We start from the raw sequence: 17,803 nt of genomic DNA, 5'->3' as shown, positions 1-17,803 counted from the left end.
CTGCTGCAAATGGACACAGTATCACTCCTCACCATGTCATTTACTTATACTAGTGAAATCTATCACTTTATCCTCACCAAGACCCCCTTCGGAAAGAATATGCCTTGAACAAAGTCAGCTCTATGTTTCTCTAAGTTTGTTCTTGCTATTTTAAGAGCTAGAAGTCTTCATCACGTGCCGTTTCCAAACTTTAATGTAGTTTAGCAGTAAATAATGCTTGTTTCTATTAAATTCCCATAGCTAATTATTTTGTAAATTATTTAAAACATAAGTAGCCCTTAAAGTTAAAATATACTACAGTTAATTTATTAAGCCACACTACAACAGCAGTAAGTGCAAAAGCTGTCAAAACCACAATTCGATAATTTGCTTACACATGTTACTGATATAGAGTGAAGTAAAAGATTACTCATACTAACAAAGTGTGTTAAAGATAACAAAAGTCGGGGCCAGCAGGTGGCGTGATAGTTGGAGGTGCTGGACTCCCACATGACCGACTGCAGTTCGAGTTCTGGACCTGGCGGCTTGCTTTCTCATTTTCCCTGTCTCTCACTGGTCAAATTAAATAATAATGATGAAAAAGTTAAGTAAAATAATTCTTTTAAAAAAATAAAGATAATCAAAGTCATTAGGTATTATCTATAGGGAGAACAATAAGTTACAGTTCTAGAAAGAAAACCAACATACGTGTAAGGAAAGAGGTAAACATAAAATAGGTTATTTTTCAGAGAAGATTCTGAATCAAAGACTAAAAAGTCACAAACGGAGGCCAGCAGGTGGCATGGCGATTAAGGCACTAAATTCCCACATGGCCAGCAATGGTTCAAACTCCAGATCCCACAGCTTGAAAATTATCCTGGACGTGTGTGTGCCCAAAATCCCAGAGGAAAGTGGAAGAGAAGGTATTGCAGCATATCCATAACCCCTGGATGGTGATTTTTTATTTTTTTAGAGTTTTTTTTTGCTATAGGGCGCATGTGCTCACCAGAAAGACAGAGAGACAGAAAACTAGAAAGCACCCCCCTATGGGGGACGGTCACACTGCAATCCCTTCTCCTCCGTTCTCCTCTCGGGACCTTGGGCACGCATACACACACGCCCATCGTGAGTTTAAGCCACCAAGTCCGGGACTTGAACCACGGTCAGCTACGTGGGAGTCCAGCGACATAGCCATTATGCCAACTGCTAGACCCACCTGGATGGTGACTTCTCACTTTCCCTCTATCTCCAGACACCACATGCACCTTATGGCAAAAACCTAAAGAGAAGAAAGATAAACACACACACACACACACACACACACACACACGACTATGGGACAGGAAGAAAGAGGAATATAGTGTGTTAATATTTTATCCCATTCTAACTCCTACCACAACATACATCTCTCTAACTTATGTAGGTGATTTTCCATTTTCCCCCCACAGGGAAAGTAGGGCACAAAATCCAAAAACTCAGCTAGAAGTTTATCTGATAATTGACAAACTAATACCTTATATAAGGTACTTTTTTAAAAGAATTATTTATTTAACTTTATTTATTATTATTATTTTCATTTGACCAGAGAGAGACTAAGAGAGAGAGAGGAACAGTGAGAAAGCAAGTCACCAGGTCCAGGACTCAAGCTGTGGTCAGCCATGTGGGAGTCCAGTGCCTTAACCATCACGCCACCTGCTGGTCAGGGGTGGTTAACTGTGACCTTACCAGGCCAAAAATAATGATTCTTAACAAGCAAACAGTAACTCAAAACTGTGTGAGAGGTGAGAGAAAAACAAGACAAACAATAATGAGGAATAAAGTGTCAGAAAATAAGGAACATGAAAGAAATCAAAAGAAAAGGGACACAGAAGAGAATGAAGCAAGGAAGAGAAAACAAGAGGAATTAAGTTAAAAACTTTGTTAGTCTATACTTAATCCTCCAAAATTATGGACAGCTTGTAACTAAATGAATTAGCTAACAAGAATTAAGGATTTTTTTCTTTCAATTAAAACCTCAAAAATTGAGAACAGCAGATGGCATAATGGTTACGGCGCTGGGCTCCCACATAGTTGATTGTGGTTCAAGTCCCTGATCCAATTACTTGAACTCAGGCCAGGCACATTTGTGTACATATCCAAGATCCCCAGAGGAGAATAAAGGAGAAGGGACTGTGACATGGCCATCCTCCCTGGTGTGTGTGTGGGGGGGGGGAGGGGTGGTGGTGGTGTTATTTTTCTCTGTCTCTGTTTCTCTATCTGGCAAGTACACGACCCTATAGCAAAAATCTCTTAAAAAAAAAAAAAAAAAGCCTAAATAGTTAAGAGACAACAATAAAACCATGAACTAGACAACTGCTTAAAGATCATTTAAAAGCTTAAAAGAGGGGTCAGCAGGTGGTGCATAGTGGATAAGGCGGTGGATTTTACATGGCCGACCACAGTTCAAGTCCGGGACCAACAGCTTGAAACTCACATTGGGCATGTGTGCATGTGTGCCCCAAATCCCAGGGGGAAAATGCTGCAGAAGGGATTTCATGTGGTCATCCCCACAAGGGGGTGATTACTCATCCTCCTTCTCACTGTCTCTTTCTGGAGAGCACATGTGCCCTATGGCAAAAACTTTACACACACACACACTCACACACACACACACACACAGGAAGTTTTAAAGGAAATTGTAAAGAATATAGTTCATGATACAAAATATCAAAAATACAAATTAGGTTAAAACAAAATCAGTCAACTTAAAAAATATTTATTGGGGCCAGCAGATAGCATATGGTAATGCAGTGGACTCCCATGTGGCCAACCACAGTTCAAGTCCCAGACCCAGTGGCTTGAAACTCATGAAAAATATGTGTGTGTGTGTGTGTGTGAGCCCAAGATTCTGGGAGGAGAAGGGATTACAGAATGGCCATCTCCCCTGGGGGGTGATTTCTCACTTTTCCTCTCACTGTCTCTGTCTCTCTCCATGGCAGGCTCACACACACTAAAGCAAAAACCTCAAAATATTAATAAAATATGGGGCCAGCAAATGACGTGGTAGTTAAGGGTGCCAGATTGCCACACGGCCAGTCACAGTTCAAGTCCTAGGCCTGGCGGTTTGCTCATCTGTCCCTCTCTGGTCAAATTAAAATAAATAAAGTTAAATAAAAATAATTCTTTGAAAAATAATCAAATAAAAGATATTTATTTTCCTTTATATTCTAAATGACTATCGTGGCCTACATTCAGATAAACAGACCAATGCACATCAGGTACAGTATCTATATTTTGTGTATGATAGAGCATAAATATACTATTGGGTCATCGGAAAAGTCATGACACATTTTTACGTAGAAAAAATATGACTTTTCCGATGACCCAATATATAATTAAATAAGTATAATCCAAGTAATGCAATGACCACATTAATGTACATTAAAAATGTACATTTAGAAAACTTACAAAGTAAAAATAAAACATTCCATAATGCTCCTGAAAAAGTGTCCAAGTCTTGTATAAACTCACACAAATATAAATATACAAAAGCTAGATATTGCCAACATTTAACAAGTTTTTAAGAATTACAATTTTACTGGTGTTGACCTAAACTTTATACTACAAATACAATTCATGAAACTTGTTCTTTAAAATAATATATTTTCTTTAAAGGAATTATCTATACATATATAAACACTTTTCAAAGATTTCAAAATTATATATTCTAAACCCTACAGAGTCCTACTCATAAAAAAAAGTCTCCCTTAATTCAAAGTACACATCAATAATACCGTCTTTAAACATTCAACTGAGATAGTCTATAGAATAAATTTGGAATAATTTAGGATGACTGTATTCAGTTATATGAATGGACAATGTTACTTTGTGCCCATATGATCTATACAAATGCCCATATTTCATGCATTTGAGGGGAAGAAAGTGAGCTAAATTATCTTCTTTCAAGATCATAAAGCAGCCAACAACATAACTTTAGACTAGGGTTAGGTGATGAGAACTATAAAAAGGATTAATATAAACAGTTAATTCAGACTTCAATTCTACTTGGCCCCAAATGCTTTAATTCTTTATAACACATGTATATTTCAGTTTTTCAACTTATAAATTAATTCACAATTTATACGTATATCCAGTAAAAAATAAGAACTTCTGAATTCCTTTACAGAAAGATATTTCAGCTTATCAATCATTTAGGTCAGATCACTGCACCACCACCCAGTAAATGTAACTATTCAAGACTATAGAAATTCTGTAAGGAGTCAATTATGTTGAAAAAATACTTATGAATTTAGTTACCTCAGCATTCCTAAATCAGACAAAATTTCATAAACAAAAGCGCCAAGCAATCCAATTAAAACAGTATAAATACTTCACCAATGATCTGAGGTACAAAGTTGACATTCCAAAGTAATAAAAAATTTTAATAAGTTAGCTACTCTCAGCTATTCAGTGATCTGAAGTCTGACTCTAGAAAGTAATAACTATAGCGCATAATCAGGGCATTGTTATTAATGCTGTGCTTTGCTTTTATCCTCTGGCAGTGCTTACCTTTTCGGAATTTGTAAAAACATCAGATTTTAATTCTCCATCTAGAAACTCATTGAAGTATTTCATCAGTTTTTGAGCTTCCACTGCCCGTTGTCTAGGTGTGTTTACCCCCTCCAACTGGTCTCCAAGGTGACAGACTTTGGTTGCTACATAGCTAATGTGCTCATCTAGTTCTTGGAAATGTTGGAAGGCAACCTAGGAAAAATGTGCAGAAGCATAAAATACAATCAGAGAATGCAATATATAAGTTTAGTTATACACCAAAACTAAACCAATGTCAATACTACTCTCCACTCTCTCTAACAAAAGAGAAAATAGAGGTTATTTATATATGAGATGATCTGTAAAAACAATTCAAAATCATCGGCATGATATGACTTCAAAACCTTTTATTTTTAAAGCTCAGTTGCAAACTCTTACAACTTTAAATAATAAAATTATCATAAATTTTATTATTTTTAATTAAATCAACTTATATTGTTCTTTTTAACTTCATAACATCTCCAAATGATAGTTTTCTTCTAACAATTATGAAACAAATTTGAAAGGCAGGATTATTCACATTATAGACTTGGTAGCAATTTGTACTTTCTATACATGAAAAATGTCGGTTCTAAGATTTAAATGTTTAATTTACTTTGGATTTTATTACAAAAGACAATAGCACTGTAATTATAAAAGTCATAAAACTGGAACTATGTTGTGAAATTACACCAAGGTATCAAATATTACATAAATGAACAACAAAATTCAATTTGTCTACTAAAACATAGTAAACATTGAAGAACAATCTAACTCCCTGCAAAAAACAAACAAACAAAAAACAACCTTGAGGGCCCAGCAGGTGGTGTGGTAGTTAAGGTGTTATACTCTCACGTGGCTGACTATGGTTCAAGTACCAGATCTGGCAGCTTGCTTTCTCTCTATCTGGTAAGTGCACATGTACTATAGCAAATTAAAAAATAATTACAATAAATAAAATTCAATAATTTTTAAAACCTTGAATAATAAAGCAACAAAATAAAAGCCACAACCCAGAAGCCAATCAATGTGCAAAAAATCTATTAAAAAGAAAATTCTAAGTTAAATGTAAAAGTCAGTATGTGCTAATTTAATTTTAAAAATTATCTTCAGATGATTCCAACTATGCTTTCTTGTAACCAATATTTTTTTGAAAAGTTAGGAAAAAGATTTTACACTGAAATTGCCAAATTTTGCAATTTGAACACTATTTTAAACTTCGAATATCTTTAGTCTTTATTTTCTAAAATGAATAACTGTTGGAATAAATGAAAAGATATTTCACATATTTGCCTGCATATAACAATGATGTGATCTATATAAATTTAAAACATTAAGTTATTTAATATAAACATTTTTAGATTACAATGTTAAATCAATAGCTTACACATCTGAAATCTGATATATTAAGCTGCTGACACTTTTTTTGAGAGAGAGAGAGATTTTTGCTATAGGGTGTGTGCACTTGCCAGAGAGATAGAAACAGAAAGCAAGAAATTCCCTCACATCCCCAAGAGAGATGGCCATGCCGCAATCCCTTCTCTTACAGTCTCCTCTCAGGATTTTGGGCACACACACAGACTCTAATTGCAATCGACTACATGGGAGTCCAGCGATGTAACCATTATGCCATCTGCTGGTCCTGACACTTTTTTTTGGTCAGTCACTGGTACTGTTCCCCGGGGTTCTGCTGTCCTAATGAAATTCATCCCCAGGTTCCTCTGCTGCTCTCCTCTAGGTACCACTGTTCCTGGAACTAGAGATGGAGTTTTGGCACAGTAAATTCTAGCACATGTGATGGTCTACCTGCTCTTAAACAAGAAAGCACAAGTCAAAATGTAGTATCCAGATAGAGGCCAGTCTCTGGTGAAGTGTAACGTAAGAGGACTCTTGCTTTTTTTTATTAATACATTACTTAACAAAAAAAGCTAAAAGGTTACTTATTATTCATACTGTTTAACAAAGTACCTGGCACTATTTAGCCCTAAATAATTATTTTTAAAACAATGAACTAAACATCAAAGGTACCAGATACCTGAAGAATCCTCTTGCTACTAAGCTGTGAAGAATAAAATGTCAGAAGGAAAAGAATTAAAAACAGAGTATTTGACATTTATTTTTAAATATTTAAAAAGTGATGCTATGCCGGCAGGTGGCGTAGTGGTTAAGGTGCTGGATTCCCATGTGGTCAACCACAGTTCATGTCCTGGACCTGGCAGCTTGAAACTCACACCAGGCATGTGTTTATGTGTATCCCAAATCCCAAGAGGAGAATGAAGGAAAAGGGAATGCAATGTGGCTATTCCCCCTGGGGAGTGATTTCTCGATTTCTGTCTCTCTGTCTCTCTGCCTCTCTGGAGAGTGCACATGCCCTACAGCAAAAGTCTCTCACAAAAAAGAATACAAAATCAATAAGAAGTGATACCAGCATTATATATAAAGCAAAATTCTTATTTCCCAGTTACAAAAACAGAAAAGATTACAGAATTATTTTTAGTAAAGCAAAGATGTATTACTTTCTAGGATACGTTTTCCCTTTTCCCAGGGTACACTGATTGCTCTGTGGTAGGCAAAAATTATGTCAATGAATACCTTAAAATTGTCAATAGCAGAATTACTGATAATTCAGTATAACATTTTTATTATAACCTTAAATTGAAGGAGAAAAGGCTACAAACATTTATTGAGGCCTTCCTCTGTCCTAGACACTGTTCTAAACATATGATACGTATTTACTTATTTAATCCTCACAACCACACATTTTAGAGATAAAAATCTGAGGCACAGAGATTAAATTGCTTGGGTTATCACAGCTAATAAATGGCAGAGATACAATTCAAATTCTGGCAGACTGGCTCCAAAGCTTGCTAGCTTAACTATTAATATTTTTATTATTCCTAAGGGATATAGTAATTATTTGAAAGCTGTCACCCTCACCACTTAAAAACACATTTCCTATCTTATTTAAATTATTGATTTCCTTAATTATTTTCTCACAGTCATATATACTTAAGCCAAAGAATCTAAATAAATAAAACTTTAACAGAAATCAACTTGCTAATCCCTAACACTAAAGAACAAATGGCCCTGAGAGGCAGAAAGGTGAACAGTACTCCTCAAACTATACTTGGAAAGCAACATCAAATTTCAGATTATGTCCTGACTGTAAAAGGGATTCAGAAGTTCCAAATTAAGGGCCAGCAGGTGGCATGGTGGTTAAGGTGCTGGAATTCCCACATGGCTGACCATGGTTCGAGTCCTGGACCTGGTGGCTTTCTCGCTCTCTCGCTTGCTCTCTCTCTCTCTCTCTCTGTCTTCGGCAAAATTCAAATGAAAAATAATAATAAATAAATAATTCTTTAAAAAAAAAAGTTCCAAATTAAGTCTAGAGTGACTCAGAAGCATGGCACACTTAGCTCTAGAGCCAGTTTCTAGTAGTTTGGTTTTACTCTAAAATGAAAAAAAGAGTTCGGGGTTCAATTTTCCTAGAATTTTTCCTTGGGGATATACTTTATCACAGGGTTTTTCTCTAGGGTAAAAAAGTGGTCCAGGCAATAGCTAGTCTGGTGTTACATTAATTTAACGTTAAAGAAAGTCCAAGTGATTACTTTAATAGCTGAGTTCCTAAAAGTACAAATCAACTAAGTGTCATCTTGAAAGTTTGCATAGTTAAAGGGAAGCAAGGATCACACTGAACTGGGTATCAATCACTTCGTCCTGGGAAGGGAGTTCTGTGATTCCAAACCAACATTCAGTAGCAAGCCAAAGCCAAGAGTACTTGATAACAATTCATTTTACATGTTATGCCATGAGACCTAGGCAGTAGAGAAAACTTCAACAGTTACTATCACTTGACTAGACTTTTATTTAAGAGCTTAAATCTGGTAGGGAATTGGTCCAGCTAGAGGTTAAAAAAGATGGATCCATGTTGCTGATCATGGTTCAAACACTAGCCCCAGAATTTGAAAAAAACATACTGAGTGTATATGCATGCATGCCCCAAATCCTGACAGGATGGAGAAATGCATTGAGAAGGGACTGCAGCATGACCAGTTCTCACTGGAGAGTGCTTTCTCTCTCTCTCTCCCCACATCTGTCTCAGGATAGTGCGTGTGTCTTCTAGTAACTAAAAAAAAAGTTGTTTTAATTTAAAAAACACTGGAAGGAAACCAGTATTTCTTATTATAACCTATATAAGCTATTCATTGCTTAGCTAAATGTTTACCTGATTGCTTTTCTGGAGCTCTTGTACCTTCTTGGCAAATTCCTTGGCTTCTTTCTGACACTGTTGCTCTAGTTTCTCTACTTTCCTCTGAATCCTTTCATCCATTATCTGGAGTTCTTGAATATGATTTACAAATTCTTCCAATAATCTAATAGAAGAAAGTTAGAATATGCATCAATCTACGTTTAATCATTAGCAACTAACCTATTCACTTGAAAGTCTTATTAAAGAGTTTTTTGAACTAGAGATGATCATGTTCGTTTTCTCTATAGCATCTTCAGAATTTCTTCAATCAAAAGACAAAGTCTTTCTATAACTTTATGGCTTGTTCATAGCTTTGTTCAGGTCACATACTTTTAAAATAAACACAACATTCAAAAATACAACCAGTCTTTATTGATTTTTTGGTGGATGAAAATCTTACCCAAGATCTCCTTAAACCCCCCCAGAGCAGAAATGAATTTAACAGCCTATTTTAAACAGTCATGAAGGTAAATATACCATATAAAAAGAACATTATAAATTCCAAAGTTCTGTCACTTTCTGGTTCCCTAATTTACCACTAACCATAAAACAACAAATTCAACATGTTTTGATTTTAGAAGTATAACCAATCCTTTCTAATTTACTACTAACTAGAGAAAATATTAAATTCTTATAGTCAATAAAATCCCTTCCTGGGCCAGCTGGTGGCATGGTGGTCAAGATGGCTGGATCCCACAAGGCCAACTGCAGTTGAGTCCTAGACCCTGGTCGCTTGAAAACATGCTGAGCACGTGTGCTCATCTGCCCCAAATCCTGAAAGACAGGAGAAATAGAGAAGTGACTAAGATGTGATCATCCCCCATAAGGGTGCTTTCTCATTTTCCCTCTCTCTGTCTCTTTCTCAAGTGCAGACACCTTGTAGCAAATTAAACAAATAAACAAAAAACAAACAAAAATCTTTCCTTATTTAAATTTCTTAAAGTGCTTCTCTAAAATAAAAGTAACAGCAAAAACACAATCCCAAACTTACCATGCTGTTTGTGTATTTTATTGACCAATTATTAATTGGGTTTGTGAAAATAAAATGAGTTTTTACTTCACCTTTTTGGATCAAAAGCTTCAGGTCCACCTCTAGAGCCTCCTCCTGGGGTTCTCCATACAAGACGTTCAATATACTCATCTGCCACAAAAGGCTCCTAGTTTACACAATAAATATGTTTTAATGGAGTTTCATAGATGATAACCTAATATTAACTACAAAAATAAAACAGGTTTTATTAGCTGAGAACTTAAGATAAAATGAAATTACTAATTCTAGGTTGAGTGTCTCTTATCCAAAATGCTTGGAACCATAAGTGTTTTAGATATATTTATGAGAGAGATTTTTGCTATAGGGCAACAGGACAGAAAGGAGACAGAGAAAGAGAGACTGAAAGAAACTCCCCAGGGGGAGGTGGCCATGTTGCAATCCCTTCTCCACTCTCTCAAGATTTTGGGCACGTGTGCTCAGCATGTGTTTCAAGACGCCATTTCCGGGATTCAAACTGCAATTGGCCATGAAGGAGCCCGGCGACGTAACCATTACTCCATTTACTGGTCCCCCCCCCTTTTTTTATTTTTTAATATTTGCCTATATATAATGAATATATTGAGGACAGGACTGAAGTCTAAACATGGAATTCATTTATGTCCCATATATGTCTGATACACACAGCTTTAAGGTTATTTTATACAATACTTTTGTATTTCAGCATTTTGACTGTGACCCATCCTACGTCATCAAGTGTAAATCAGACATTTTACCAGGTAACTGATAAACTGTCACATGTCTACCTGTGCTTACTAACTTCTTAAAATCAGAAAGCCATACAGCCTTTAATCACTAATCACTAGAAAAGTAAACACCAACCAGAAAGAACAAAAAACAATGTTAAGTAGGTGTTAAAATTTTCTAAAGAGAGGGCCGGCAGGTGGCACAGTGGTTAAGGAAACTGGACTTCCATATGGCTGAGCGTAGTTCGAGTCCTGAACCTGGCGGCTTGCTTTCTCACTCTCTCTCTGTGTCCTTCTCCGGTCAAATTTAAATAAATAAATAAAGTTAAATAAAATAATTCTTAAATTTTTTTTTCCTAAAGATGTAATTTTATTTTTTTCTAAAGACTTAATTTTGCTATAAAAAGTTCTTTTTATAATGCTCAAATAATGGAAAACCAGCAGTCATATTAATCAAGCTTCTTTCCTAAGAACTCCATCAGGGACCAGCAAATGGCATAATGGATATGTTGCTGAACTCCCACATAGCTGATCATGGTTCAAGTTCCAGATCCAGCAACTTAAAACTCACATTGGGCATGTGTGTGTGCATGCCACTCAAGATCCCAAGAAAAGAATGAAGAAGAAGGGATTGCAGCATGGCCATTCCTCCAGAAGGTGATTTCTCACTTTCTGTTTCTCTCTCTCTCTGGAGAGTGCATGTGCCCTATAGCAAAAATCTCTCTTAAAAAACAAACAAACAAAGAGAAAACTCCAATATAGGAAAGCTATATACTATGACCAAAGCATTAAATTCAATTAATATTGCTAGCTACTTTTTAAATTTAATTTATCCACAAGAACTGACACTTTTGAGAATTAAATCTTGAGGATGAATTAGATCCTACAAAGTAAAACTTCTGGTGCTCTGAAATAAAATTAACTCATTTAGTATACCTATCATCATTTCAACATTTATCCCTCTAGTTTACCTCCTGTCTGTTAAGATAAAAGCTGGTCTGTACCTAACAATTCTTAATTTATGTATAAAATTGAGAAATATTGACTAAGGTTAAAGGCATGTTTAGAGCTACTTAGAGCTTTAGGAACAAAGCTACTTAAAAATTTTTAGAAAACCTGATCAACACATGAAATACCCCTAAAATAATGGTAAGATGATGCTAATACCTTAATTTTTTTAAGTGCTTACTATGTATCTGGCATGTGCGTAGCACTTTATATACTTTTATCATAGTCAATATCATAAGTAATAGAAGTCTATAAGCTAAGTTCTATTAATATTGATTCATTTTACACTTATGAAATTGTACGATATAAAAAATTGTCAAATCAAAGATAATAGGAAAGCAGGTAGTGTAGTGGTTAAGGCACTGGATCCTAAATGGCCTACTCTGTAGTTTGAATCCTGGATCTCGCAGCTTGGAAAACATATTAGGCACATGTACATGTGCCCAAAATCCCTTCAGGAGAATAGAGGAGAAGCAACTGAGACGCAGCCATCCCTTCTTGGGAGTGATTTCCTTTCTCTCTCCCTTCCTCTCTCTTTCTCCAGTGAGCTCATCAAAAATCTAAAAAAAGAAAAAGAAAAAGAAAACTCAAGAACACACGCATTTATTTATCTGCATTCAAAGGCCAAAATCAAGAGGGTTGTTTTTTTTTTTTTTAAATTGCCAGAAGGCATATGCTACTAGAGAGAAACAGAAAAAGAGGAAGAAAGCATCCTCCAGTGTGGCTTGCTTTCTCCTCCATTTCTCCATCCTGTCAGGATTTGGGGTACAATGCGCATGTGTCTAGCATGCTTTTCAAGCTGCCAGGGCAAGGCTTCAAATCGCAGTCAGCCGTGTGGCATCTGGCTCCCTTAACCACTAGACAATAGAACTAGCCTGAGCTTTTTCTTTGAGAGGTTAAATTACATTAGGAAGCAGTCACCTCTTCCAAAATTCCACAATACTTCCATTAAATAACCACACACTTATCAAGATCCTTTTCCCCGTATTTTGAATATACATATTGTGTAAATACCCAATAATCTTAGTTCTTATCTGTTATTAGTTTCATTTGTTACTGAGTAATTACAGTTTTCAATTAAACACGGTATACCATTCATTGATTTCAATATCACTTATAAATGATATATATCCAAAAGCTTATAAATCAATAGATAATACTACTAGCTTGCATCCTCATGAACTGAGCCAGTTGAGACTAGGGGTAGACTGTGTATGAAGACCCTGTTGGGGCTACCTGTCTTTCTGGAGTGTTTGTTTGTTTTCTCTCTATCTCATAGGATAAATAAACTTAAAAAAATGAAAAATATTAAAAAGGATACAGTGATGGATAGAAGGGAGATTGTTTTTGATAGAAGTGATCAGGCAAGACCTTTGCAGGAAAATTACTTTTGAGCAAAGACTTGTAGGCAGCTAAGGAATATCCCATCTGGGAAAGAAATGCTCTAAGTATAGAGATGACTATTAGTATGCAAGCAGGAACAAGAAGCCAGTGTGACTCAGAGTGAAGGGGAGAATGACTGTGGATGACTTAAAGGAGGTAGTGAGAGTCCAGAGTTTGTGCCAAAGTCTTACAAGTTGTACTACAATATATTCCCTGTTACTGACTGAAGAAAAGGCCAGGTTCCCATACTGCAATTCATGCTAAGAGGAAAAAAAAAAAAATCATTAACCAAGAACTTTGCATCTGGCAAAACTGCTTTCAAAAGTGAGAAGACAGGGGCCAAGTGATGGTGCAGTGGCACTGCAATGGACCCACATGGGAAAGGTCCTGGGTTTGTGTCCTGGGACCTCCCTGGGCATGTCAACTGAGACTGGAAGTGGATAGTGGCAGGAAGGCTCTGTTGAGGGTGGCTCCCTCTCTTATGAAATAAAAATAAACAACAACAACAAATTTTTTAAAAAGTGAGGGGATAATTAAGATATTCTTAGATAAACAGGAGTTGAGAGAGTTTGTTACCACTATACCTGCAAGAAATGTTCAAGAGAACCCTGCAAGGTGAAATGAAAGGCTACTAGACAGTAACTCAAAACTAAATAAAGGGCCAATCCCATGGCCTAGTTTTAGCTGGATCACATATGACTTAAGGCCCAGATCTAGCAGCTTGGGAGGCATGCCAAGTACATGTGAGTGCAATGCCCAGAATCCTGAAAGGATGGAGAGGTTGAGAAGAGGTTGTGGCAAGATTACATCCCATTGGAGGACAGGTTTTTCCCCTCTCTCTCTGTCTCTCTGGCAAGCACATGCACCCTCTAATGATTTTTTTTAAAATGAAGAAATGCATATTTTAATAAATGTAAATACATGGATAATCATAAAAGCTAGTATAAGGGGGCTTTCCAAAAGTTCATGGAAAATAAATATGAAAAAAGTATATATGGGTTTCAATATTTTTGCACCAAAACAAGCTCATGATTTCAATTTTTCTACAAAACTTTTTAAGTCCCTTAGTATTACTATAACAACAATTTGTAACTGCAATTTTTTCTACACGATTTAAGAGTCAAAATTTTTTTAAATTGCTAACCTAAAAGCTACTATTACCATAACTTTGGTTTTTAATTTCACATTTTGTTTTATACACAATTTAAGAGACAAATGCATTTTGAAACTTTTTAGTTCATATTTTGGGGCACACAATGTATAAAGATGGAACTATGTGATTTCAATAAGGAAAAGAAATGGGGATAGAATTGTTAAAGGAGCAGGGTCCTTGTATGTTATTGAGCTAAAGCCAGTATAAATTCATTCAAGTTACAGTGTTTTAAGATGTTAAATGAAGTGCTCATGGTAACCACAAAGAAAATAGTTAAAGAATGTAAAGAAAAGGAAATAAAAAAGGATTAAATGTTTCACTACAAAAAATAAACTAAATACAAAAGACAATGATGCAGAAAATGAAGGACAAAAAGAAAACAAAGAACAAAATAACAGAAGCTTTTCTTTATCAATAATTGCTTTAAATGTAAATAGATTAAATTATCTAATCAAAAGATAAGAGATTGTCAAAATGGATCCAAAACATACAATCCAACTATATGCTCTCTATGATAGACTCACTTTAGATCCAAAGACACTAATAGGTTAAAAATGAAAGGGTAGCAAAAGAAACCTTACAAATAGTAATGAAAAGAAAGCAGAGGAGAAAGAGGAGAGGAGAGAAGGGGGAGGATATACTATTATCAGACAAAACAGACTTTAAACCAAAAAGGCTACAAGAAACAAAGAGCATTACATATTAAAAAAAAAAAAAAAAAGGTTTAATCAAGAAGATGACAAAATAGACTTTAAACCAAAAAGGCTACAAGAGACAAAGAAGAGCATTATATGTTAATAAAAAGGTTTAATGCAAGAAGATATCACAGTTATAAACATTTACACACCTAATGAGAGACTACTCAAATATATAGGCAAAAACTGATAGAACTGAAGAGAGAGAGAGAGTTCCACAATAACCACTGGAGATTTCAACAATACCTCATTCTCAATAACAAACAGAACAAGATATAGTTAAGGAAACAGAGAACTTAGCACAATAAATTAAGTTCTACTAGACATACACAGAACACTCTATCCAAAGTAACAGCATATATGCTCTTCCTAAGTGCATGTAGGACATATTCCAGGATGGACTATATGTTAGACCACAAATTAAGTCTCAATAGATTTTAGAAGACAGTACCCTAGAAAGTATGCTTCTTAACCACAACAGAAGAAAGTCAGAAATCAATAACAAAAATAAAACAAAATAAAACAAAACAAAAAAAAAACCCTTTATATAATGCTGGGTCCCTAGTAGGAAAAACATCGGTCCTGGAACAAGGGGTAACAACAGAAGTGACTTGCTCATCATGACTCCTAATTTGTGTTTGCTATCCTTGTGGCTGTGGAGTCTGAAGGATTAGAGGTCCTGGCACCCAAAGAGAAAATACTTTTGTTTGGGAATGTAACAAGCATCTCATTAAACTGTAACCACACATGGTGCCTGGCACATTAGCTGCTTTTATTGGGGAATAAAAGGCAAGAAGAGAAGTGACCATCTTTGGCAGTCCTGATCATCAGGATGAGGCAGGGCTGCTAGGAATAGTATGTTTGGCACACTAGTGATTCTCTTGGGGAATTCCTTTTTTCAGTTTTTTTTGTTTTTTTTTTTTTTGCTATAGGGCATGTATGCTCACTGGAGAAAAACAGAGAGAGGGAAAGTGAAAAATCAACCCTCAGGGGGAGAGCCAAGCTGCAATCTCTTCTCATCCATTCTCCTCTCAGGATTTTGTGCACAAATGTACAAACACCTGGCATGTTTTTCAAGCTACTGGGCCTGGGACTCAAACCTCAGTTGGACATGTGGGAATCCAGTGCTCAACCCACCATACCACCTGCTGACTCCTGCTGGCTCTTAAAACTCTCTTGACCAATTCTGAAAATGAATGGACAAGTGTTACAAATCTGGCCTAAGAAGGGTATGGTGACCAGTTCAGATGCCAAGAATAACAGAAGTACAAGTTCAAGATAACACAAGGTTAGAATAGATGGTCCAGAAGGGGGATGGTATCAGGTGTAACCCTGAGATAAACTATGCAGCAAGAGCCACAGTTCAAGCCACTAATCTCCTTCTAATTTTCCTCTAGAATGCAACCCAATTGGAATGCTGAAGGTCACTCACCAAATGCATATGAAGAAGTGGACACAAGAGTGGTCTTTGGTGGACGCAAAGATGTGCCATCCAGATTTCCCTTCAAGAAGAGAGTTGCCCTAACTGCTGTTAGGCAGAGAACTTACACCTGGATGTACTTTCAAGGATCTCCTTAGCTGCACAAAGAAAGCTGGTTCACCCAGTGTCATGCCATCATGCCTTTCTCAATGTTATCCTTATCCAACAACTGATTAAGACTGGAGTATAAAGCCTGTCCATTTTTAAGTGAGACAATTCTAACAAGTCATTTTAGTTTAGTTCAACAATGTTCATGGGCTAGAATTGTGGGACCAGCAGATGGCACATTACATTGCTTGACTACCACATGGCTGACTACAGTTCAAATCTCAGACCTAAAGGCTTTAACATGCTGGGCACGTGTGCATGCATGCCCAAAATTCCAAGAGGAGAATGAAAGAGAAGGGATTGTGGTGTGGCCATCCCCCCTAGGGGGTGATTTCTCACTTCTCTCTCTCTCTGTCTCTCCAGGAAGTACACATGCTCTATAGCAAAAATATCTCTCTCAAAAAAAGGCTAAAAGATGCCAAATATTGATTTCTTACCCTGTTCTTCACAGATGGTTATCCAAAGTATACATCCTAGCAAATATTCTACACACTAAACTGTCTCAAAGTCTGCTTCTCAGAAGACTCAACCTGCAACGCTGTAGTTGTCTAGTCAGGAGATGCTCAGATGAAACTGGCAGTAGATGATGCACTAAGAAGTGGTCAGGTTCCTGACATTTTAAGGGATATACAGCTGATAGATTAGAAGATGTAAAGAGAAAGAAAAAAAGAAGAAACCATGAGTTATTCATACAGGTTTGCCCTGAACAACCCAGTGAATGGTGGTGCCATTAACTAAGATTAAAAGGGTCAGGGAAGGAAATGGATGTGAGTGAGAAAACAATAGTTTTGTACTACATATAGTGTAATACATATACCTATTATACAAGTGAAAATGTAGAGTACATAACTGACAAAACAGGTTGGTACTACAGAGAAGACACTGAAGCCATATATAATTTTAGAATCATCAATATATAGATAGGTAATTACTTAAAACCTTAGAACTAAATGAGATTATTTAGGAGATAGAAGAGCAAGACAAGGAGGAGGAAAAAGTTTCCACAAATGAGACAGAATAGGGGGCAGCTGTGGAGGAGAAGGAAAATTAGGAGAGGGAAGTATCTTGCAAGTAAAGTGTAGGTTTTATCCTTGGAGTCAACTGATTATCACAAAGTTTAAGATAAGTCAATTAATGATCCCTATATGGAAGTTCCAAGAAAGCAAAATACATAGAAAAAACTTTTTAATTATTCTGCTTACAAAACTAAATAAATCCTAATACCTTGCTTTTGAATACTTAATCTTATTGCAAAGTCATTTGTTACATGGAAAAATTGTCATATAAACAAAATCCCAAGACTTCCAAATGACCAAGTCTCCCCAAGAGGATTCTCAAACAATTTCCTCTAAAATTATTCCCTTTAACACAAATACCTGGAGACTAGCAGATGACATGATGGTTAAGGCACTGGACTCTCTCATGGTTGTCCATGGTTCAAGTCC

The 17,803-nt window shown here is 36.1% G+C and overlaps 1 protein-coding gene across 1 annotated transcript in view; it reads right to left on the bottom strand.

Annotated features, from left to right (window-relative positions):
* The window catches only part of EXOC5 (exocyst complex component 5), a 60,171-nt gene that overhangs the window by 40,157 nt on the left and 2,211 nt on the right, over positions 1 to 17,803 (bottom strand). Inside the window, exons 2-6 of the mRNA XM_006144872.3 lie at positions 16,203 to 16,272; positions 11,922 to 11,950; positions 9,860 to 9,954; positions 8,774 to 8,921; positions 4,528 to 4,722 (exon numbers count right to left, since the gene is read on the bottom strand). Of these exons, the coding sequence (XP_006144934.1) occupies positions 4,528 to 4,722; positions 8,774 to 8,921; positions 9,860 to 9,954; positions 11,922 to 11,950; positions 16,203 to 16,272 (537 nt within the window). The remainder of the gene's footprint in view (positions 1 to 4,527; positions 4,723 to 8,773; positions 8,922 to 9,859; positions 9,955 to 11,921; positions 11,951 to 16,202; positions 16,273 to 17,803) is intronic.

This window comes from Tupaia chinensis, unplaced genomic scaffold, assembly GCF_000334495.1.
Source record: "Tupaia chinensis unplaced genomic scaffold, TupChi_1.0 Scaffold000133_1, whole genome shotgun sequence".
NCBI lineage: Eukaryota > Metazoa > Chordata > Mammalia > Scandentia > Tupaiidae > Tupaia > Tupaia belangeri.
The sequence above is the reverse complement of the archived record's forward strand: the minus strand, read 5'-3'. Positions and strand labels throughout refer to the sequence as shown.